The sequence below is a fragment of the Pezoporus flaviventris genome, unplaced genomic scaffold (assembly GCF_033815535.1).
Source record: "Pezoporus flaviventris isolate CSIRO_AGI_PZ_B2104156 unplaced genomic scaffold, CSIRO_AGI_Pfla_v1 ptg000096l, whole genome shotgun sequence".
NCBI lineage: Eukaryota > Metazoa > Chordata > Aves > Psittaciformes > Psittacidae > Pezoporus > Pezoporus flaviventris.
The window spans coordinates 1,383,256-1,409,518 of NW_026892644.1; the positions used below are offsets into that span (position 1 = coordinate 1,383,256).

Below are 26,263 nucleotides of genomic sequence, written 5' to 3' on the forward strand. Positions count from 1 at the left end.
CATGCTCTGAAGGCAGACACTATTCTTAGTTGTTTGACCATGCTTTTGCATCAAAGACAGCTGTCTTGAAGCCGCTATTCTGCAGTAATTTTGCAAGAAAAGACCAACAAGGGAAGATAGTTGCACTAACATGGATGCCATAATGTCCTCCAGAGTATAGGCTTCCCCAAATACCTCTGAAGTCCTATGATGCTCTCCACAGTAAGACTATCCACCATGAATTACGAAGATAAACCAACTTATCTTACCTCTGGAAGCCAGTGGTAATTAAATCAAAGCAATATTCTTCTGATAATAAAATGATAATGAATGACAAAACTCATGTGGCAGATTTTGACTTGAGCTTCTTTCTTTTCACTTAACCATCTGAGGCTGTATTTCTGTTTCTCACTAATAGAACAGATTCTCCTTTTCCCTAGCTATCCTAGTATCTTTTCCCTATTTTTATTGTAGCTAGTCTTTCCTAAAGATACAGGATCAAATTTTTTGCACAACATGCCGCATAAGGCTTTACCTGAGTCATGGGCATAGACGTGTACAAGACAGGGTGTGTTTTGAAAATCTCCCTCCTGATTCTAGGATCAGAGTATTTTTTTCATGGATATATCATAGCATTTTCTTACATACAGCTGGCATTTGCTTATGATTAATTATCAGAGCAGGCCTTTCTGACAGACTGTTCACCTCTGTTCACCAAACACGCCAGACTGTTCACCACTATTAGCATATTGGGGATTTCTGTTATTAGTTTATCTGTGCCTGATCTTCCATTTTTTATTATTTAATTTCATAACACTTCTATCTATCTAGCTTTCAAAGCTACCCCAGGTCTTCTTGAATGATCCGCTTGCTCTTCATTTGAGCTTTCCAAAGCTGAAATCCATGGGTTGCTCACAAAAGAAAATGTAACCCCAGCACAAAAAAAAAATAGAAACAATATTTCTGTGGAAAAAAAATCCAGCAATATGGTTTCAACTCCTCATGCACAGATACACACTTTTAACATTTATTCTTAACTTCCATTTACTTCACTACTACCAACTGAATGAAAAGTATTTATCTTTCCACAGTTGTTCCAGGGCTTATTAACAGAATCATGTATTCATGCATAATAGGCTGGATTATAAATCCATATTACTGTAGCTATGGGTGTTTTCATAAAGCCATGAAGCTAGTAATTATTCATAAAACGCAGTCACCATACCTGAGAAGAAAAGGCCCGGTTTTCCCAAGGAATGGTCCAATCTGAAAAGCAAACAGTAGTACAATTACGAAGCAACTTAAACTTTGTTGCTAGTGAAAGCATAGCAGTATAATTTACATGAGAATTTACAGTAGCTTTAAACCTACAATAAAGCAAGTAAACACATGAGATTACCATGATTTTTTGCACATGCAGTCAGCAGTTTAGTTCTTCAGAGTTTTTTCCCAACATCAAACCATATTATGTTATTTTCATGAGTACCAATATTTCTTAGACTTTCATGTTGTAACTAAAACATAGTTCTCCTGTGTCATATGTAATCTAATAAGAAAGACTATACAAACAGTATGGCTTCTTAATAACATTTGCAACTGTTCCTTGAATCTCATGCAGGCAGATTTAATATCTCTATATGTTGACACAGTAGATTCCATTCAATAGGATTTCTTTTTTTTCCTTTTTTTTATTTCATTTAAGGGCCAAAGGAGTTCAGCCTGGTGTCCCAGTCCACAGTGTTAATTTGTAAAGAGAAAAGCACTTTGTGCTGAAACAAGAAGAGAATAGTTTTGTGGCAAAATATTTCAGCTGTGGTCCCCAAACTCAGAGAAAGCATGTGTGTGGAGAAACGTGGGAGGGAACTGATCCAGATAGAGAAGGGAGCAGAAAAAAAACAGGTTTCTGTCAATTGTGGAGAATCACAAACAGGAGACAGAAGGGTAAATCCTATTTGAAAAGTTTTCGTTTTATGAGAAGAGGGCAGAAAAGCTCTATTCTTGTTACAAACTCCACAGGACGCACCTAGATTTCTTTAAATTTCACTTGGAGAAGAGAGGGAGATAAAGGATAATTCTAAAGTTGGTTATAAAAAGGGTTAAAAATGACTCCAAGTTAAATCCTCTAGATACTGTGCTCCCTGTTGTGCTTGCAATTTTGGACAATTACTCTTCATTAAGTACACATCTCTCCTAAAGCCAGCTGGCACTAGAGAAATCAAATATTTCATGAGGCAGACAGGGCCTACCTTCTTTGAAGTTCTTTTATCCGAACCATCATATTGAGGTGTCCTTGTGAATACTGTTCAATCACATCACGTACGTCATACGGTTTCCGAGCTTGCTGTGAAAGAAGTCATACATGAGACTGAAGGGTCAGTATAGTTTCAACCTGATTTTTATTTCAGGCAGGCCTTCATTCTATCTTTTATCTTCCAGAGGTTACATGCTTGCCATTTTGCAATGGTTGTTGCAATGAATAAAAAATATGTAGGCATTGTAGGAGTGCATATTTATTGTGGAGATGGAGCCAAATGATTCCCATTACTGTCAGTTAGAGTCATGTCTTCATGTTACTTCATACTGAGCTAAATATTAGACCTTCGCAGTGTATTTAAAAAACACAGACCCAAGATATATAATGGATCTAAAACTATCATGTGTGATATCTCTTGGCTCATTCCAAACCCATATGTTAATCATAATGTCAGAAGACTGAACCACGGAGATAGGCCCACTTCATAAAACTTGGACCCAGAATCAAATGCCTTAAAGACTAAAGATGTCTGGTGACAGAAATATTATTGCTGGGAGGACAGATGCTTTGCATAAGTCTGCATGTAGTCTTTGTGCTTCTTTGTTTTTAATGATACCTATGAGGTCAGAAAAGAAGGTGAAAATCAAATAAATTAAAAAGGACAGATAAAAAATGCAAGAGAGCTAAAAAACTGCCATCTGCCCAGCTTTATTCCTATTCTAATGAGAATCCAGATGCTTCAGCCAAGCTTTACTTTCTTGCTATAACTACTACAGCAGAATTCTGAAACAAACCTAGAGAACTTGCATAAAGTGATGTGATTATAAAAAATACATCATGGTAAAATTTTATCAAGTAAAATTAATGCTGTGGGTGTGGTGGAATAAATGCAAATGATGTCCTAACTAAAATACCAGCATTTTGAGAGCCATAACAACCTCTATGGGAAATGTGGGGCAAGATGTCTCCTTTTTGGCTCTGACTCAAGAAAAGAAGAAAAAAAAGAAAGGTAAACTGCAAATCTAGTAATTGGAAATTACTGAAAACAGCTCATTAGTCATCTTGTTGTCTGTTTCCACTCTGTCACAGCTTCAGCCAGAGCTATTAACATGCACCACTGCACACACGCATTGAACACCTACAGTATGTGCTGGAGTCATGCTTGGAAGGCAGCCACAGGATCCTAGAAATTTCAAATGAAAGCATGGAACTGGGATGGAAATAAATCCTGTGAAATGAATGAAGAAGCAAAAGCTCTTCGTGATAAAATGCCTTCCTTGTGCTCAGCCGTCAGCACTTACCTGCGTAATTATTTTCATAAGGGTTCATGGCTTGGGTAGTGTGCACGTACATTCGTGTGCATTTGTGAGAAGAGATACTTCAGGAAGAGAGAGGTTTCAGCTTTCAGTTTATCACCTTTTTTTCTTTTCTCCTTTTTCTTTTCTTTTCTTTTTTTTTTTTTGCCTTCCCCAGCTTCCCATTTTGCAGACGCTGACACATCACTATTTCTGGCCAGAAAAGCAGCCTATTGTCTTCACTCGGAGAAACAGTGCCAGTATCACTCTTTAGATTGACTAGCGGGGGTGCTTTGAGAGTATTTTGGCTAAATCCTCTGTCCTTTCCTTTGGACACTCTACTTAACATGATGCATGGCGCAGAGCCTAGATGTACCGGGGATTTTCCCCCACCTCCTTCCCCTCTCCCCCATGGGCTACTACGTGCATAATTAATTCTACTCATTCTCAATGAAATTTATTTTCTCCCTCAAAAGAAGTCCTCAATCTGTTATCCCTTTTATCAAACTATCAGCTCTGAACACTGCAGTTGCAAACTACTGTACAATGCAGTCTGCCTGAGCCCTCTGCAAAGTAAAAATATCCTCCCAACTTTTCTCTCCTCTTTTCTCATAAAGCTTTAGATCTGAGCATCTTATGTCCTGCCAAACTTTGCCACAATCTCTTGTCATGTTTTTATAAGGAAATGCTAGTACAATACAACTTAAGATGGGAGATAATGGGCTTCCAGGGAGGTTTGCTAAATGCAGAATTTGAAGAACTTCATTAACTTTCATTCTGTCCATTTTGTCCATAATCCCAAATCCTGGCCACTTGGACTCAGTATTCTACAACCAGCATGCTTAGAGCTCCTAATGTAAAACTCAAAATAGAATTACTTTGCTTTGAACAATCTAATTAGCATGGGGAGTCCTATAGGCTATATTTCACAGCCCCAAGAAATTTAAAAAAGACCCAGAATCCTATCCATAAACTGATTAAGTCCAGTTTTTAAGGTTTGGCATGACTGCTATTGGCTGACAGCTCCAAAACATTAGGTCTATGGTGGTTTGAAATACCTTAATTTTTATCTTAACTCATTTATATACTGATTTTATTTTCCAGGGAAGCTTTTGTTTCTTTTCCTTTTTTTTCACTTTTTTTTTTTTTAATTTTCCCTCCCTTTCTTTTCCTTTTTCTTTCTTTTTTTTTTTTTTTTCTTTTTATTTTATTTCATTTTCTGCTAGTTTTTATCTCTCTGGTGTATTTACAATATAATCTTCCTTTCCTGTTTGCTGAGTTATGCAACGCGACTTCTAGTTTTCTTTCACAAGGTAAAGTCATCTGAAGATACATTTCTGCCTGAGCTTGGGAAATCTGTCAACCTTAGTTCAGAGTCTTCTGAGTGCTGTGAGCTTATCTCAGACTTTTATCCCTTGCAATTAAGTGCTCAGCTCTAATCAAATATGCTTGAAACTTAGGTACTTGCTTTATCTTTTTAAAACCTTTTTAAAAAGGATTATGAAAGTTGATTAACTTGCAGTGGACCATCTTGGATAAAAAAGCATGAACATTCAGATGGAAATAACAGGGGCTTTGGAAATCAGGACAGAAGTTAATTATTCATTTCGAAGGCACCACCAGCACATGGGTGATGAGAATAATGATACCAGAATCACATTTCAAACAAGTTTTATCATAATGGGTCTTAGTAAACAGGCAAAATAAGACAATTATTCCAATGTGACACAGTTAGTTTAAGCACTTTGAAACCTGATTAAGTTAACTTCAGACTTCATAAAGACAGCAGATTTCCAGGGGGCAGATGCTCCGCAATTTTATAAAATGTGGCCTCTCTATGATGACCCATTCAGAGAAACAAATGTGGAAATGTAGGCCACAAATGTGAAAGCAACTTTACACAGCATAAGACTCATCAGTACTGAACTGAACTGTCAGCCATACATAGTGCACGATTAGTTGAACACTCTCTACCAGTCATTAGATTACCAGTATAAAGAATATTTTAGCAGACTCTCCAACAGTCTTCTTCATTTCTTCTAGTAGATGACTGCATAGTTTATATATTAGTCAGTACAGTAAAAAAAAAAAACAGAAAGACAATAAACTAAACGCAGCAAAAAAAGAGAAGTGAAAAATAACTATGCTGACTCTACAAATTCAGAAGGCTTTCATATCATAATATACTCATGGGTAGTTGATAGTTTTGCCCACACTATAAAAAAATCCTCAAAAGGTAAGTATGAGGCTGAGAGCCTAAAAAGCACCTTTGACTTGTAATCACTGCACAAAGACAAGGTCAGTCTCAGAGCACTTTCAATGTCATACACTGTACTTATGGTTAATGGTGCTGCTTACCTGAAATTTTCTTCTGGCTACAAAATACTGCATTCTCCTGATGACTTTTACAGCTGTTCGATGTGCTTCAGTTAATCTGCCAAGAAAGATAAACAGAGACATACACCAGTGGGGGGAAAAGAAAAAGTAGGAAAACCATCTTAATAGAAGATGTTGACTCCAAACAGCAAAATCTACAAGCATGTTTTCTATCTACAAGCATGTTTTCTATCTACAAGCATGTCTTCTATCTACAATGCAGAATTGTAGCATAAAACACTGTGTGTGCATGTGTATTTTGTTCTGTTGCTTTACCCTCTTGTATATTGTGGTTCTAAGTATAAAAAACTGATAAGTGAGACAATGAAAGCAGGTGTACAAAGATAATACATGTGGAGGGGATTAGACAGGATTACTGTCAATGCATACAACTGGCATCAGTTTGAAGAATGTGAAATGCTTTCAGAACCATGACTGCATCCCTTATTTTTCATTTATTGAGTGTTTGACCATGAGCTCTATTGCACAAAATTAAGACCTTTTAAAAGTACTTTGAATTCTCTAGGAAGGAAAGAAAACTTGAAGTATCACATCTGAAAAAAAAAAATAAATAAACAGAGCACACCCTCTCGGCACACATGTGTGTTCATGTGGATGTCTGCATTGGCATTCAAACACAGAACTGGCCACACTATAACTTAGTAATATCACTTTACCCAGAGGATACTCTATTTGCACAACATTAATTGTGTCACTTGGCTGGCAGTTAATTACCAGACCCTCTTATTTATCGTGAATTTTGGAGGGGTAGAGAGGAAGCAGGAATATAATAATTATAAGAACAAGTATTTTATTTAAGGACTGACTCCTTCCCCATGGACTTCTCCATTCATTCAAAATGAGTGAACTAAAGAAAACAAAGTTTTCCTTCCAAGGAAGCTGCATTGTTGGGAAATCAATGTTCTATACAGAGATCATCTTTGACATTTGATGATAAACCTAGGAAAACTTGCCAGCAAGTTTCTCATCTCCTGAAAACACAGTCTGCCACCTCTTCCCAGTGTATCTAACTGGGGAAAGTGAAGCATTGGCTAGGCCATCTACTTGGATGCTACAGACTAGAGATGAAGTCTTTAAAAAGTGGAAATATTAGTGTATTATTTCAAAGTGAAATAAAAGCTAAACAAACAGTGACTGTATTTGAGAACTAGCATCAGTTCATTTTTATAATTTCTCTTTGATAAAATTAGTGCTTATGATTGGGTGAGATACCACAGCCACAGGAACAGGGGTTTAAAAATAAATTTTCAGCATTATTTCAAGTCTCAGATTAATAACAAATACATGTGTGAAACTCATATGTATATACTGCCTATATCCTCACACTTCACATATCTACGTATATTCATGCACATATCCATGTATATGTATACTCACACATGCAAACACACAGAAGACAATGCAGGGAGAGCATGATTCAAGAACCACCATTGTTGTATACCATCAACAGCATTGCTAAGCACGAATCTTTGCATTTGAGTAAGCCTATCAAAGGGATTTCAGAAGTGTCACTGAAGGACTACCAGTAGTTTAGCCTACAGGACCTCTATTATGGTGAAAGAAAAGCTCTCAGCTGGACACTCAGGGCCCCAGCTGAGCTCCTGTGGCTGGTGACTAGAATAGAGACAACATTCTGTTTGCAAATGGCATATACTCGATAAAGAAATCTTTGTCTGTCAGCCCGTACAAATAATATATATATATATATATTTATAACCAGAAAAAAAATATCACAATTTAAAGTTTGGGGTTTAACCTACCTCCTTTGCGTACCAGTTAAGATAGATAAAAGCTTGAAATTACCCCCCTGCCTCTAAATGATGTGAGACTCTATATATATACTTAAAAGGTTTGGGTTTTTTTGTGTAATCCATATGAGATGCTTAAACAGCCTCAAACAGATAAGCTTAGAGAAGTTTGAGATGGAAACAAACCAAAGCAGTAATTTCCTCCTAATTCACCTCCTTCAGCAGAAATCTGGGCTACAGAACTGTTTCCAATATGTTACCAAGTTTAAGTATCCAAAATTATGATGCTGACTCTGGGAATCTGATGTGAAGTTGAACAGGCTTCATTTTTAGAGAGAAAAGTTATTTATTTGTGAAATACAGCAAAGACAAATACCCAACTATAATTCTAAAGCACTGCATATTGGCCTGTTCCAACTGGCAAAATCCACACCAATCCCACTGGAAGCAAATTTTGAAAAAGGAGTAAATTACTGATCAGATCTGATGGTCAATAGTATTAAACTGAGAGACAGAAGTACATGAAAACTTTAATGGAAAAAAAGACAGCTTGAAAAGGTGCAAATCCATAGACTGACATATGTGGATGGGTTATCTTAATTGCCTCAATAAGTCTATAAGGAGTGTAGCAGCTCTAGGTGACAGACAGCAGCTCTGGATGAGTTAACTCCACGCTAGCAGAGCTATCCTCCTGACAGTGTGACTGACTGTGGTCCTAAATATTTTTTTGAGATTTTGCCTGATTTTCTTGGTTCCCTAGCACTGATGTCCAGAATGGATAATTACAGCTATTACTGGAAAGGTTACATTTATCTCTGTATTTAGCCCAGTACATTTATCCTGCTAAACCTTACATTTTAGCCCAAAACCTCGGATTAGGCAAAACCCTTTCAGAAGCCTTCAGGGTGTCAGCCTGTTACCTGCCAGAAATATACAATAGGAAAGAATATAAGGCCAGAAATGCATACATCAATGCTCAATGGAAACACAACCCTGCCTAGAGTGAATCTCCTAGACATTTTGAGATCTGCAGCTCATGAAACAACAACTCAGGGGGGTTGCGGTGGACACCATACTTGCATACTCTTTACACATTGGATTTTCTACTGACAGAAGACTAGAAAGGATAGATCTTCACGGGTAGTACAGTGCCTAACTCCCATGGAGGTGAAGATTTAACTCCTTTCGCAGCTCTAGCTCCTATATGAAGCCAGTAGGACCTGAACACTTGCTCAAAGTAGGAATATGAGCTGGTGAGCAACCACACCTGCACCCGTATGAAAGCAGCCAAACTCTCCTGCCTCTGTGTCACCTCTGTGCAGCAGAGGGCAGTGGTACACACACACTAGAAGATGCTTTCCATTAAATTACAAAATTGTTTAAATTGTTTAAAAGCTTTACCCATAAAACCAAGCACAAACACTAGACCTCGTAAGGATGGGGTCCATGCTGAGGTGGGGTGCTACTATTGGGTGGGTTGTTTTTTGTGCATGTTTTGCTCAGAAGAATATAATCAGTTTCTTTGTACTTTCCTACCTTCCTAAACAACAGGTAAGAAGGTTTTATTAAAACGTTCCCCCCCAAACAACTGTAAAGGAGAACAAAATTACATTTGAACACAAGGGATCAGGGTTTTGGAAAGTTATGAGCACATAAAAAATTAATAATTGAAGCTTGCAACATATGTATCCATAATGGATACCATGAAATGTCTATTGAAAGAACATAGTCGTGGATACATAAATAATATTGACATCACTTATAATTATGTCTTCAAGGAGGACCCAAGTTTTGGACCTGTTTCCTTCTCTCTCTGTTAACTGACTGCTCAGCAGGATACTCCATTTTAAAAGTGGTCAAACCTATCCTTAATTACAATGAGTCTTTCTTAGCTTGGCTTATGGACTCCTGGGCTCCCATATCACTGTAGCAGGGCAGGGAAAAAAGAGGAGCGGGTGGAAAGCATGGAACATATATGTTAACATCAGTCTCCACCCTGATCCACTGTTGAGCAGCTCTCTGGCAGCTATTCTAGAGGGGGAGGGGGAATGGGGCCCCTCTTTGCTGGCTCACTCGACCTTCCTTCTCCTCTGGAGATTTTCAGCGTGCCTATGTGGCTGCAGACCCTGGTGGGACAGATGTGTGCCAAGAGGCACTGCAGCTCCAGGTTTGGTCCTCAGCTCGTGGCTCAGTGCTGTGAAAAGTCACTGCTTTTAGCTTAAAACGCTTGGATGCATTGAAGACTTCGTTTTTACTTTTGTAAACTGCAAAAAGGCAGCAGCCTAAGCCAAAGAAGGCAAACATTTTCAGTTGAAAATAGTTGAACCAGAGGAGGAAAAGAGAGATGATCAAATCCAAAGCAACTCTGGAAACTATCTACAAGGGTTTTGTTTTTTTAGTTTGGGGTTGTTTTTTTATTTTTTCACTTTTATTTCTATATACTGCTCTGTTTGTTAAAAGCTTGTGTTGGCCAGTTCAGACCTATTTTTTAATCTTCTTTTTGTATGGAGTCCGATAACTTTAATCTTAATATGCTTTGGAACAGCCAGGGAATATTTTAAGTGAAAAACAGGGAGGCAAATAGACCCTAAAGAAAGACAAAGTTACAACTATTCCAGGCCATGCTGAGGCACAGCTCAAATCTCCAAGCAAGCCTGTTATCAGTGTGATGCACCTTTCAGTCCAGAGGCATTTTTTAATCATTAGAGTTCGTTTCTGTGCAACGACAAGGGGAAGGACTTTATTCAGGCTGTGCTGCAGGATGGCTGTAGATAGTGGAATGTGCATTCCAAGCTGGTTTTCCTGCGGTTTATTCAGGTGTCGTGAATTAGAAGAGTTATTCAGTGTAACTTAACTACTTTGATCACGAACTGTGGAAAATAAAGGCCACTTCAGCAAGGTCAATTATAGCTCTCTGTCCCAATTTGCAAAACTGGTTTGAAGATACATGCTTAACAGTACTTGAATTACTGCTAAGCTTCATTCACTCGTTACATTTTGATTGCTTAGCAGGAAAACACATATAAAGTCACACTAACTCTGTTTTAATAGTGATCATCGAATAATGTTGTAACTCCTGCCCAGAGTAACATAGAGCATCATCTATTCTCGAGTTGTTCACTTGACATTAGTTTCTAAGCCAGCACAAACAGTGACTAGGTCAGTGATGGCAACTGAAATGTAAAGAAGTTATTTAAGAGCTCAGCCCCACATCTGCCTTTTTGTTTTCCCATCACATTTGATTTAGAGTATTCACTTTCGGGCTCTGTTTCTGGGAAAGAACTTTGATTCTCAGCCACAACTTTATTTTTTTCCCATGTACAATTATCTCAAAGGGACAGATATTTTATTAAGTAGAGTATAATGCAAGCCTTATCTGCACTGAAAGCATTACCAGAATTAATACAAAACATGAAATGGTGGCATCACAGGGTACCTTTTGTCTTCAGGTGCATGTAGCACAGGCTGCCCACTTTCAGAGGTGAGATTTTTCATGCAGATTCCCACTGTTACTGAAGGGCAATATTTAGCTACTATTTGAATATAGTAGCACCTATATTCGATTCTAGCTAAACTTTGTAGTTATCCCGTCATATGGGTTGCATACACCGGTAAGTTGCTGGGGGAGAAGAAGAGTGAGACAACAGAAATCACAGAGGACATGAGATTAGAGAGTTGATTACACACAGGCACAGCAGTTAGTCCATATGCAGTCACACACACTATGTGGACCTTCTACTGACAGAGACAGTAGAAGTGGTGGAGAGAGATGGTTCTCATCACTAGAACCATAAAGAAAAGAAACTTAAAATTAGTACTGCCTGCAGCTAAGCAAGCCAGATAAAATGCCTCGAGCCTTTTAAACCACTTGAGTTAAGAGAAGGTTGTAGCTTGAATCTGACATGCAAACACCTGGAAGTGTCAGGCAATGATTCTGCTTCCAGAGCTCAACCCAAGCCAGGAGCAGCAAAGTACAACATAAATATAACAGGAGGTTTCAGTCTTGTTACATTTCATCAAAGCCTTGTGAAGAACAAATTCTTCTGGAGAATTTCCACCACTTACATGATGGAAATTTTATAAGATGCCATTTGTACTGAAACCTGAGAGAACATTTCAGAAAATGTTGGCTTAAGTTTATTTTTCCCTTTATTCCTATATTCCACAATCCCACCTTAAACCTTACTCATCCCTATTCTACCTATATCCTTATCTGAACCTTTTCTTTTTGTTTGGCTCAAAACTATAAATAAATTAGTGTTGGCTTCTCTCAAAGCAGCCTGGAGGCCTATTTGGCTTCCCCAAGCTTTGCTGACAGCCTCAATTTATAAAGGAATGCTGCAGATTCTGCAAATCCCTCCTTAGCAGGTACGGTCCCAGGCAAAGCAGGAAAGAGTACAAAAGTAACATGTTCATGGCGGGCTGAATTCTGGCATCTGGTTATTTTGCTGAAGATCTTGTGGCTATCTCCATCCATCCATCACCATATACACTGCTGGCTTTCTGAACTAATCCCAGAATGCAATTGCCTCTGCTTCTACTTGCCTCTCTAAGCTGGCTTTCCCCTAAGTGAATGAGAAAGAAAGCAGATTTCCTACAGCAATGCTCTTAGGGGTTGGGGCAGGGAAGACAGATAGTGCAGGGACAGAAGAACAGCTCTGAAGAGAAACTGCTAGAAGAAGAACTAGGACATCATTTATAGGGAGCAACTGGCAAGACAATATATTGGCAGAGGAAACACCAGTGGGAGAAGCAGTAGTGCAGGGTGTTTTCTTGATGTTGTCCATGAACAGCATAAAAAAAGTAGAAAGCTTCTGAAAATAATCAGAGGTAGATGTAACCTGAATGTGATTTAATGAGAAAGAAAACCCATTGAACTTTGAGTTGTTTTTCTCAACTGTAGACAGTTGGAGTTTTCAGTTACAAGTTTGTTCTGCAATATCACAAAGTGGGTTTATTGAGAAAGTGGGAGAAAAGCTCTGTGTTAGTCCCTTGCTAATTAAAATGCATAATTAAAATGAGTAATTAAGCTTACTACAGAATGCTCTTGTGTCTGGGAGCCCAACTGCCCTTGAACAACAATTCATCTGCTGAACTGTCTCTGAGAACTAAAGTAACCATTGGATATTTTGGTTACATCTTTCCTCTATGGTTTGTTGGCAGCAAAATAAAAGTTCCTGGTCTCTTTTCTGCCATTTTATTTCTTGCATTCTTCCTTCAGTGTCCGAACAAACAAGATGATGTCATAGGGAAGCCTTTTCAGTGTGGAAATACAAACACAGAAAGATTTTTTTTCTTTCTTTCCCGAGCAAACAGCTTCTAGAAATTGCCACAATAACTTCCTGTATTTGTGCTGTACCATGACTACTTCTGGTGCCAGAATAGGTGAAATGCTCTTGTCTTCACGCCAATTCTCATTTGCTTAGAAAACAGGCCACAACCACCTTCCTGGGAGGTGGGCAAACACTGACAAGCGACACATTTTTACCCCACATATTACAACAGTCACTGATCCAAGCAGATAAAGGTACTTTTTCACTCTCTCTTTAAGACTTGGTCTTCATCAATTCGCCTTTTAAAAAATGCCAACAGAACTGAATGTCTAGTTAGTAAAAGGCACTGCAGAGACAGTCATCCCCAAGCCCAAACAACATCCCAGCAGAAGAGGTGCCTTTCTGGAATCTGAATAGCCTTCACAGCAGCGCAGTGAGAACTAGAATGGTACAGACTTATTCGACGGGCTCTGGTTTGTTCACTTTAAAAAAAAAAAACAACCCAAATTAATGAACTTTAAGATTTCATTTTCCTCTTCACTGTATTCAGCATTTATGGGAACAACGTGGTGTTGTTAATATACACCAATGACTGAGCGCTGTATTTATGCCTCAATGATTTTCTGTCATGAGAATATAATGCCTGGCAAAGACTGATTCTCTGAAATACCAGTTTGTTTGGGGTCATTAATCTTAATTCCTATCTTGCCTGAATAGGAACTGGGTAACAGTCAAATCAGAGTATAGTTCTGAGAATTAAAATTTCAATGGCTTTTGCGCTGCCTGACGTTTTACATTTCTTTTAAAAAATAAGTAATTAATTAATCTGCACCAAGTGCTTGGGAGGGACCCTGTGGAATTGAGCAAAATGCTTCTTGTGGTTTTAAAAAACAAAAACCCAGTAGCTTTTGGCAGGATCTTTTCTTAGTAGCTCTTGTGATTTACTAGTTACAGCAGGGGCTATGGAAACACAACTCCTGGTCTTTGAATTGATTGATTTAACTGGACGCTGTCTCTCTGGGTGATCTTGTGCAAGTCCTTTTACCTGGCTATGCTCTCACTTGTATGTCTATGAAGTAAGTGTAAAACCTCAGTCATGGAGCTATCATAAGGCTTACTTCACTGAGGATTTTAAGGCAACTAGAGGTTTCAAATGAACACATATATTATTTATGAGATGTCTCAGCAGGAAAAAAAAAAAAGAGTAGTGACGATATGCTTTCCCCTCAGTGATGATAAGGAACAAGGGAGACTGGTCTGCAGACCTGGGGTAACTGCCAACTCATTGCCCTCTAAGCAGAAGCTATTCTCCAAAGCATTCTCCCCTCTCCACCTTTACCGTCTGTGTTCTTCCTCTCCTGAGTACCTGAGCAATGTGGTTAGGAATTAGCTTCCTGTTCACCAGATACTCAGCAATGCAAGACATCCATAGCATCTGAAGGCAAGCAGGACCATTAGATCATGAACGTGACCTGCTCAACAGTAAAGGATTGCATTTCACACAGCTGCCCTTGCCCTGAGCCAAAAACCTTGTGTAGGACTAAAGTAACTTTCCAGAAGGGCATCTGGCCTTGATATAAAGACCTTTATATACTGTTTAAAAGTGCCTTATTTTTTATTAAAATTTGTCAGTATTCAGCTTCTAGGCTCCTCTCTCCAACTGGAGTATCAGCAATTTTAGCCTTTTCCAACCCTGTCTTTCTCCCAGGGACCTTCAGCAGTGCCAGATGCATTGCCTCTGGCCTGGCACAGAGACCAGGCTCTGGTGAAGGGAAAAGATAGTACTGCTCTCTGAAGAACTGTAAGGAGACACTGAAACCCTAAAATTTTTATCATTATTTTTCTGCCTGTGGTTTAAGTCATGCTATCAGCAATTATAGAGATTCATGATGGAAATGCCTAGATTGCAGGAATGGAGAATGAATGGGAGGTCTGTGTGTGAAAGTTTCAGAAAGGGAAAAGCAGCACAGAAATCCCTGCGAGGATGGCAGGGGTCTGTGGGACCTAGACCATCAATGTAACAGCACATTTATGTGCAGCTTTTGAAGATACCCAATTCAGGAACACAAGGGAACAGGTGCAGTCAGGAGTTGCCTCTGCCTAGACTGGAAAGGACTCCAGCCACAAAGAGATGATGTTGAGAAAATACAGAACAGGGCTGGAGTCTTAAGACACCCTAATAAGGAGACAGAGTACAGAGAATAAATCCTGATGACTCCCAGAGATGGGAGAGCATGGAGAAGTAAAAGATCCTGATAACTCTCAGCTCCCAAAGGCAAAAATGGCTCAGTGGCACCTGGTTGTCATCCTGAAGGGATCCCAGAAGACACAATAAAGACTCCACAGACCGTTACTTGGGCCTCCATGCAATTGCAAGAAATTGTGAGCAGCCCACACGGATACGTGCAGCTGGGATACAGACAGGGTGGATGGATTGCTCAGGTACGCACATCTTTGTGAGTATATGATTGGGATAGTGAGAATCACTGAAGCTAGCTATTTTATAATAAAATCACCTTCCCCTCCCCTAAATGTCCTGTATCTAAAATTGACTTACTATCTGATCACCTTCAAATTTGCCTTTCAAAGGTCTTGTCAAAAACACATGTATATTCTCACAATACTTTCAAACTCCCATAACTGAGTCACAGTCCACTTTTGAACTCCAACACCAGTTTCTGCAAACCCAAAGCTATAGGAGCTTTCTGAGACTCTATGAAAGCTTCTCAGAGAAAATATCTCCTTGCCATTAGAGAAACTGGCATTCCAAAATCAGACAAAAACAACGATCTTCTTTTTTTTTTGACAAGTTTTGGTGTCCATAAGCTATATTGCATACAATAATAATTGTACCCACAGAACCTAACAGGGAGCTTTTTATGGCCACAGACACTTAATATTTTACCACCCTATTTCGTGTAAGAACATAAAAATCTTACAGGCCTCACTTGCCTAGTACTGAAAATATGCAGTGCTTATCAATAGTTTACTACAGAAATAAATATCTTTCTGAAGATGCAAGCATCACTTGTGCAAAATTGTTGCTGAAACCAGAAGTTTTGCTAAGCTACTTATTTCAAGAGTTTTCACTTGCTCGTTGAGAAACTACTTTTTGTTCAAAGATTGAGCAGGAAAAGATGCTATCTTGGCAAATTTTTTCCTGAACTTTAGCTCAGCCAGTGGATGAACAGAAGGAAAGTGTTCATATACTAGTCGCTTGTGGCTTACTGTTAAAGAACAGGAACATTTTTTTTTCCAAAGTGAGGAAATCTGTGTCTTCATGCTCTGGGGAATTCTGATTTTCCTGCCTTTGTTTCCATCCTAACTCACAGGAAAAATATTTTAAAAGTCATTATGAAACAAAAGATTCTGAACGCCTTTGAGCCTGAAATGATAATATGTATCATTTTGTCCCATTTTAATACATATTTGTGTCCAAAAAGGAAATATTTTATCTTCGTATAAAATTAATGCATTTTATCTGGTTTATGCCATTTTTCCTCCCAGTAACTGGGACTCTATTCTGAATACATATACTCTACACTGCATCATCTGTGCAAAATAAAGACCACATGCTTTAGAAAAGATATAAACTGGTTTACAGGATACTGTTAAAGAATGGCACAACCGTGATATAAATCCTATGAAACAACAGACCACCCTGGGCATATCGAGTTCAAATATTGGTATAGACTTTGACAATTTTCCACAAATCACAGTGTTCTGAACTGTGCCTGCAACAAATGAATTTTATCTTAACTCCTTCTGTTATAAAATAAAATTAATAAAACTTCCTCTCCCCTTCAAAGTTTTCTCACAGAAAAACTCTATTTTGAAGAAATTTCTTCCACTTGAAAGATCATCATCTCTGTATTCACTGAAAATTACAAGCAGATAAAGGTCTGATAGAAGAAAAGTGGTATCTATCCATATAGTATTGAGCACATATGAAGTGATCTAATTAGAGGGATAATAGCTATTAGTATCAGGGCTTCAAAGTCTCAGAAGATTTTTGTGTGTTTTGTTTGGGCTTCTTTAATTGGGCCTTGAGAATGCCAGAACTGCAATCAAAAATGTTTCTAAATAATTATGTGCTCATTTAGGTGGCCAACCACCTGAATTACTGTAATTAGAACACTTAATACAAGCAATTAATTATGTCAGCAATGCTGAAGGCTGTTTTTAAGATCTAGATACAGAAATATGTTCAAGCCAAAAACAAAGCCCAAAGTGATAGTTACTTCATTTGACACATTTCCAATGATTGTTCTTTGACAACAATCTGAGGGCTCCTCTTGGAAGTTCTGTATAAGAATGAAATAAAAACTGAGAACAATGCTATCAAGAGTCCCACTGAAGTGGCTTTTACATAGACATAAATGTTGCCTGAAATTAGCTTTATCTTGTACTTCAGAATTGTGCTTTATTTTGGATCTGAAGGAACTTTCTGCAAAGATGAGACAGCAGCTCAAGTATTCATGCACTCAAGCCCAAAATTTCAGTACTCAAAACCATGAAATAGGTCATGACCATCTCTCCATTTGAAGCTGAAATATTGGCATGTTTTTTTCTATGCCAATATACTTCTTTTGCAGTTTTGTACAATTTTCCCAGTATCCCCCTATCCACCAACAGGTCCTCACAGTATTGAACAGATCTAATAATGAATTCCAGGCTTAGTTTTTCTAAAAAGTTCATAAACCTATAAACTTCAACCCCATTCCAAAGGAACCTGACGCAACTTATCTTTTTGCTTGGAAATTATGCAAAAAGAAATTATGCAAAATCTGAGGTTTGGCATTGATTCAAAGCAAAACCACTTGAAACACTGCAATTTAAAATGAATTTACTTTGACAATTTCAGTTTGCCCAAACCTGAAACTCAAAGCAAACCTCAGGGCAGAAGTGCAAACCAGAACAGATAGAAATCAACAAACGTTTGCACAACACTCCATGAATCAAAGATGCTTAACTTCCATGACATGAAGCAGGGGCTGACAAACCAGATATCAGACAGGAACAATTCTGAGCACAATCTACTTCATTTGCATTTAACAAAAGACAGTTCATCTCTCCTATTACCAGCTTTCTCAACCATGGAGTCCTACTAATCCCAAGTTTTAAACACCATTCCCCATCTTAAAATTCATATTACCATTATTTCAGTTTTTCTCAAATTTCAAGCATCATGCTGTAAGAACTACAGGGGAAATAAAGCCATTTTATACTACACAAAACCATCTTTAGATTTGTTCTCAGTACAGTAACCACATGCATCTAACAACCTGGTGAATCAGTTGAGTCTAAATGATAGCTGGTAATTTCCACAAATTATATAGTTTCACAAGTGATAATCAACTTAACCTGATACTATCACTTATCTGAAGCAAAATATCTTTCTTCAAGGGAACAGATACAGGCAAATTGTTCATAAATACTGGGGGGGGGGGGTGGGGGGTCTTTTCATTTTTTTTTAATGACCTAATCTTAGGTCAGAGATAAACACTTTCAAGCACAGAGTCTTTAAATCAGCTCTTTCTCTGTTACAGAGAGAGTGCCTATCTCCCCAGCACATTGCAGGAAATGTTCTGTACAGTCCACTCTGCTCCTGGCTGCCAAAACTGGCCATGTACGCCTCAATACCAAACACTCCCCAGGCCTCTCAACTTGTAGAGATTATGCAGAGAGCTAAGGACAGAATAAAGAAAGAATTTTTAGTATCCTCAGAGAGTGATTGAAAATAAAATATGAAAATTGCTTTTCAAAACCAGCATCCATACATATCTGTGCATTAGGATATGTCTATGCTACATCTGTTATCAGCTCCTGTGCATCCTTACTCCAAAACCACTCATCACAGAATGAACAATATTCCAGTCAGGACATTGATTAGAATTGAACTACATATTCTCAATGCGTCATGAACTTTATAAAGTAACATGGGCGAGCCCACAGTGACTTGTACATTCAAAATGTAAGGAACTGGAATAAAGCAGGAAAATTATTTACAGAACTGTGGAAGATGATTTTTGCCTAACAAACCAGCACATAAAATACCCATCAACCTAGGATTTGTTTAACGTCCTTCTTCAGATCTCTTGTTTCTAACACCTTCCTCTTCCTCTTCCTCCTACTTCCTCCTCATTTATGAGAAAGAGAGCATTAGCAGCTGAAGCTCTGCCATTCTCCTCTCAGCCAGGCTTGCCCCACTTTACATGGAATAACTAAATACCCATCAAGCCAAAGAACATAAGCAATTCTCAGCCTCATGGTTAAGGTGAGTCCCTGTCTCTGCAGGTTTTTCCTTTTGCAATGGAAGAGCATGAATGGGATGCTGGGTCTTGGCCTCCAAACCCATAATACTCTGTGATCTGTTTCCTTTCAAACTGAACAAATAATTGAACCTAAGCCCCTCACAATGTGGATCCATCATGATATTAAATGGCAGAAGTACACCTTCTTTTCTAGAATCTTCATAATTCTAATTCTCTGTTATTATTCCATGTCTGCAGAAGACAAAGGTTTCTTTCTGAGTCAAATAAAGAATTCATTTGAATCCCCACCAACAGAAAACACATTTTTAGTTTTGTGGAGAAAAAAAAAAAAATCATTCAAACCAAAGATTTGTTGTTTTTTTTTTTTTCCAAATATTTGGATCGGAAGATTCAATTGAAAACCAAACCAGACCAAAACAATTTTCAGCTCAGCTCTGGTGTACATACAAAGTCAAAAAGTATCACCAAAACCAGCCTCTACAAACCAAATGCAAATTAACCATTAAATTATGTGATAAATTGCCTGTGATAGTCTTTAAATGAAGGCTGCCCAGATTGTAGCTCCAGTATATGTTATGCCAAGATCTAAAATGGTCTACAAAAATAAAATTCATTCAAACATTGAATTTATGAATACAGTGTTAAGATGCTTCCTTCTGGCTTAAAGGAATTCATGTCTGCCTGATATGATGGAAGTTTTCAGAAATGGAAGCTTCCAGAAAGCTGCAGTGAAGACATTATTTCTGTCCAAAGTAACTCCCATCAGTTGGTGCTTCTACATGAGGCATCCTGGGGACACAGCTATTGTAGGCTTTGGAGACTCTTGAAAACTCTTTTTGCATTGCTGAGGTACTGAAAATGCACAAGAAGTTTTACAAAATACAGTATCTTTTGCATACAGTTTTTCAAATATCTTAGGTCACATTGGCAGTTTTCCATTCCAAGCAGTCATAGCGTTAAACCCTGAAAGTGTTTTACACACCTCTCCTGCATCTTCAAAAACAGCTTTTTGAATGGAAACACCTAGAGAAGCAGGAACTAGTGAACTTTCCAATGACTAATGAGAAATACCTGCACAGGCTGAGATCTGATCAGAATTAATGAAGGGTTTGATTCTGCAAACCTGCACATCTAAATAATTCTGTACCTGTGTTATTACACTGAACTAAATGGGCTGGAGACAGGTTCAAAATTAAGGTTTGCAAAATGGTACCCTAATTATGCAATTAAAAGTGGTGTTGGGGGAATATACTTCAATTCTTCATCCTCGCTGTTTTTGCATGCTTGACAAAAGGGTGGAATATTGTCAACAATGTATGTTGTCTCAGCACAAACTACTCTTGTCATGCCTCAGCTGCCAAACATAGAGCTGATCCTGTCCCAAGTAAGGGCTGAAGAATCAAGCAGTAATAGGCGGCTGGCAACATCCTACAGGATTCTTACTGCTCCACCTTATCAGCTGTAACATGCTGGGCTATATTACCTATATTCAGTTTATTCACAATAGTATTGGGCATTTTAGAGACACAAATATATGTGTATAAATAAAAACAATACCCTTCCATGTTTGCTAACTTTTTTAGAAAAAGCTGTTTGCTAACTTTTAGAAAATAATTAGATATACATTAAAGTATATGTATAGCTCTAGGTTGTGAGCATAAATATAGAAAAATACAAACCTGATTTATAATCTCAAAATAATATCAACAGTGAGTTAGCTATAGTTTTAATAGCATGAAAATGACTAATTTAAGGTCAAGAGTAATTTAGTTTTGACTGACTTGGTAATCCTTTGTTCTCTGGGTCACGTAAGTGTTGAGTAAATTATAAACCTGTAATTCTATCCTGAGGTCAAAGGACTTCAGAATTGATTTGATGTATTGGTCTCCTGGAAAGTTCTTCCAAGGCCAGTACCCCCTAAACTGCGTTTATGAGTTGACTGCATTAATAACTAATGGAGTCATATAATATTAGCAGAGGTGAAATTAACCCTTTCCAAGAACAGTATGCTCAAATACAGGATTTTAAAATGAGGGACAGAAAAATCAGATATATCTGTGAGAAGCCAAGTTTCTACAGAGTGTTAAAAAATAGCATGAATGAAAAAGGGGTAGAAATCAGACTTCGGGAAAAGAATCAAACTGCATCTTGAACACCATTTGAAAGAATCCTGTGTTTGTGAAACAAAACCCATTACCTTGATATCATACATGGGAGGAAAGTAAGCAAACCAGCAACTACTGTGACAGACTATGTAAGAAGCATAAATACATTAAAAAAAAGAATCAGTAACTGCTCATTTAATGTAGGCTTTGCTCTGTCCCCTAACATTTGCCACTGAAAAACTGAAATGGGAAGTAAACTGAGATGGTTTGCATGGAATATTTAAGCGTTCATTATAGTTTTTAATGGTTCCAAATGAAAGTCATCACGTTATGAAAAAAAAAATTACACTGTAAATCCCAGACACACAGCCTGGACTATTCTTTTGTCACCAACCAAGCATTAAAGTTAATGGTCCTCAAAGTGTTTAGGGTTATTTCTTTTGCCCAACGTCACAGACCTGAACTCATTAGTAAGAGGTATATTCAGATTAGTCTATTCAGTTCTGATTTAAACAAAACTCAACAGTAATCACAATCTGAAATCTTGAAATCATTAGGAATAACTTAGTGTTACCCTTGAGCAAAAAAGTTAGAAGTTCCCCACTCCTCCAAGGCTGTAGATTTCATGTGAAAATGAATATCTCCTGAGTATCTTCTAAATATCTATGGAGTATTGGGACATGTTTGTTCTGGAGAGTCCTTGGCTATCTCCTTCAATTGCTTTCAAATTTCTAGCAAGAGCTCTAATTTCCTTGTACGCTTCTACGTACACAGCAATTCCTTTATAAAAACCCAACAGTTGGTCAGATTAATGATCAATAAACACACACCAAGGTTAAAGAAATATCAGCATCAGAATTAAAATTGCAACAGCTCTTACCACAATGGATGACAGCATTTGACCTGGTCACACAGTAGGAGCCAATTTGCAAAAAAGGAATCATAGCTGCTTGGAAAATAACACAATGCAGAGGCATACCCAAAGACCACTGAATGTCACAGAATACATTAAAGTAGACTGTCTTTGTCAAAAAACTAACCCTGAAGGGGAGGGAAAAAGCCTTTTCTGTTGGGTAAGTTCCCTGAGCAAAATCACATTTGAAGGGCAGGTGGCAGCAGTGATTGGTGAGGGACAACAAAAGGAAGGAGGAAGAGGTGGTTTGCAGTAGTTCAGGTGTAGAGTGGTCCAAGTTGTCAGGACATGTACCCACTGTCCTAGTGCTCAGGGTCCACCTGCCAAGTTTGGTGACAAAGGTTTTTTGTGCCCAACTATCTATTTCCAGACTGGGTAATTAAATAAAAAGAATGTTAGCACATAAAAAAGCCCTCCTAACTGACTGGTTAGTCCTAATCGGCATCACTTTTGGAAGGCCACCACCACTGTTTCAGGGCCTTGAGGACATTAAGAGGCATTTTGTGGCCCTGACTAGCCTCACCAAGGCCTCCCCTCACCCCAGACCATGGGCTCCTGAAGCCCTATTTCAGCCCAGCTCCTGCCAAAGCTATGTTGTAGGTGCATTTGCCTTTGGTCTTGTCCCCTGGATGGACCTCAGACCTACATTGTAGCCTTCTTGCCAGTCCTGTCTCTTACCCTATTTCCTTTGGGTCTTGGATCTGGCTCCTACCTTGCCTTTGGCTGTAAATGGACTCAGATATATTTGCCCTCAGATCTGCTCACTGTTTGGACCCTGAGTGTGTACACTCTCTTGCTGAGGGCACTGTTGGGGCTGGAAGTCACCCATGGATCCCAGCTCACCCACCCTTAGGGAGCAGCCAGATGATGCTGCTCTGTGACACACCATACTAGTACAAGTTAATTGGCCTACAAGATGGAAGGACAGCACATGTTTATGCTTGGCTTTGTTAACACATTGTTCTCACTCTTTTTGCACAAAGCCATGGTCCTGCTCATTCTCTACTAGTTATGCGCTAGAGCTATGTTAAAACTCTAACAGAACTTTTTTTTTCCTTTAAGAAAGGCAGTTGCCTCTCACTTCCTCAGGCTCATTAAGCCAATTCCCTGCGCTGACCTGGCAGAAACAGTTCACAGGTTTTGTCAAACTTGCTTTTGGGCTGATGTAGCTACCTGAATTGGCTGGGAACAATATCACACGATCAGCAGAGGTGGGAGGAAAGGGGTGTGCAGCTGAAGCAGGACGTGCCCTGTCAGTAGCAGTGAGCTGTTATATTGGCTCAGCCTCAGACTGACTTATTATTTCAACTCGGTGACTCCGCATGCCACAACAGGCACTTGACAGCTTGTGAAAAAGCAGGTGAAACTTGGCAGGTTTGAGAACCAAGTGTTGTCTTGCAACTGCATCTGGCAGGGAAGGAGGGAAAATTAGCAGTGAAAACAGCCTGCACTGATTTGAGAATGAGGGTACTTGAACTGGCTGTCTGTAAGCTCACTTATTTAAATGTTATTTATAGTACATATAAATGTAAGGCAGGACTCATCTCGCACTGAACTTAGGGCTGCTGACAAGTTTCTAGCTGAGGGTCAGAGAGACTTAAACTCGGGTCTAGGTTATAACAACATTGGCAGGAGATAGGTGAAGGCCTGAATCACGAAGTCAGAGCTGGGTTTAACTTGCATTGCAAACCTCCCCTCAAATACCCAGTGAATAGCAGCCTATGACTGTTTACTGTGAAAAGTAATACGTTTGAATGGATGATGTGTGAGAGAGAAGATTTAGTAACTAAAGACAAAGGTTGCCTCCTGTAACTTACAGTTCCTACAGTTTCAGTCACTGTGATTTTATCTAATCTCTATCAAAATTATCTCCTTAGTCCTATATCTGGCTTTCTAGGTTTATCAGTACTGCAAAATAAAAATTCTGTTTGCTAATATGTATCAATAGCATTTTAAATGAAAGCTAAGCTCACTTCAGCAGCACATATACAAAAATTGGAATAATACAGAGAAGATTAGCATTGGGCTGGAGTACCTTTCCTATGAAGACAGGCTGAGAGAGCTGGGCTTGTTCAGCCTAGAGAAGAGAAGCCTCAAGGGAGACCTCGGAGCAGCCTTCCAGTGTTTAAAGGGGGCCAACAAGACATCTAGAAAGAGACTTTTTAGAAGGGCATGTAGTGACAGGACAAGGGGAATAGCTTTAAACTGAAAGAAGGGATATTTAGATTAGACATTAGGAAGACATTATTTAGAATGAGGGTGGCTAGTCATGGGCACAGGTTGCCCAGAGAAGCTGTGGCTGCCCCATTCCTGGCAGCATTCAAGGTCAGGTTGGACGTGGTTTGGAGCAACCTGGTCTAGTGGAAGGTGTCCCTGCCCATGGCAGGAGGTTGGAATTACATGATCTTTAATGACCTTTCCAAGCCGAACTCTTCTATGATTCTATTTTCCTAGACATACTGAAACGTTTCTCTTCTACCATTTTAGACACTATGTATTGTATGGAGAGTATATGCTGTATTGTATATTTTCTATAAAAACATTACATTTTTAACATCCCTGGGACCATGTATATAAATATTTGTACATGAAATTATACGATAGACTTTGAAATTTATGCCATACATTTCTGTTAATGTTCTAAAAATATTTGTTCAGGCAAATGAAATTGCAGTAAAATATTTTACTACAGATCAGTCAAAGGTTCTCAAAACTTTATCTTCCTAAAAAACAATATTTCAAGCTATAAAACAGAGTTCCATTTCAGATATCTAAAAGGCAAATTTAACCAGCTTGATTTGATTAATACCAAGTAGTTTAATGTTTTTTTAAACACTGAGGTTTAAGGTGAAATAAAGTCAAGATGTAAGCTTTTTCTTTTCTTACATATACGATTTGTTTTCTAGAAACTTATACTGTTAGAGGCAAATTGCTTAGGCAGTACACAAGGGGTTATATGCATTATTTCCTATTGCCATTAACAGTAATGAGAGCAGGGTGTGTTGCCCAGCACACAAAGCTTCAAGCACACAAATTGTTAATAAATCTGACTCCTCACAGAAAAGTAATGCCGTATTCAGAATGATGTGTGGTCCAAGATGTATTTCCGAACATATTCCTTCGGGTGTCCCAACACCTTAATCACAAGTTCGGCAGCCATCTGGCGACTCCCAATGGCTTACCACCCACGGTGGAAGCCTCCTGGGTAGCTGAGTAAGAGCCCTGTTCTGCACCACCATTTCTGCCTGCACAAAAGTCCCTTTAATGTCAGTAAATTTGCCTCAGGAAGGTTCCAAACAGCCCCCAAATCACATGCACAATATTAACCTTTTTTTTAGGCAGTGCACAGGGGGAGGGCCTGTACGCCTTCTGCTCCCTCTCCCTCTTCCTTCTCTAAATCCCCACCAAAAGACCTATGGTCAGGTGAGCTTGAATCGCTACCAGCTCAGAATTACTTCTACCACATGCTCAGCATACCTGAAGGCACCTATTTAGCAAACCTCACACCTCACTCAAAGCATTTTGTTCCACTTTGCCAGATCCCAGCTCCCGCAAGAGTAGGCTTCTCACTGTACATCTGCAGTCCCTGCTCCCTATCCTGTTCACGTTGGCTGGCCTCAACCACCCCTAAACTCCAGTTGCCAGAGTTTTCTCTGCAGCTCTGCCCTGCAGAAATCCCTCACATCTGGCTGCTAAATTGCTTTTCAAAGGTGTCAGCGGTGCAGAGGCTAAGTAGCTGCACAGCAGCGGGTGGATGTTTCAGACAAAGGGTGCCAGGGGAACAGTACAGACAAATTCACGATCTGTGGGCATAGACTCAAGTTTAGGAATTTACACCAGCAATTTATAAATCCCCATGAATTGTTTAGATGTGCCCAAATATTTTTTTCCCCTCACAGCATTAGCATGTTGCCCAGCAGATGGAAATTAGTTTTTCTTTCTCTCATTCACATGTCAGCAGGAAGAAGCAACTCCATGCACATTGGTCTTATATCAATTTTACAACTTTTTTTCTTTTTGGAGG

The 26,263-nt window shown here is 38.8% G+C and overlaps 1 protein-coding gene across 2 annotated transcripts in view; it reads right to left on the reverse strand.

Moving 5' to 3' along the window:
* LOC133281107 (potassium voltage-gated channel subfamily KQT member 1-like) overlaps window positions 1–26,263 on the reverse strand; it is a 467,184-nt gene that overhangs the window by 203,481 nt on the left and 237,440 nt on the right. For both annotated transcript variants that reach the window (XM_061476317.1, XM_061476316.1), the window contains 3 exons: window positions 5,887–5,962; window positions 2,226–2,320; window positions 1,205–1,245 (listed from right to left, as the gene is read on the reverse strand). In XM_061476317.1, the coding sequence (XP_061332301.1) occupies window positions 1,205–1,245; window positions 2,226–2,320; window positions 5,887–5,962 (212 nt within the window). The remainder of the gene's footprint in view (window positions 1–1,204; window positions 1,246–2,225; window positions 2,321–5,886; window positions 5,963–26,263) is intronic.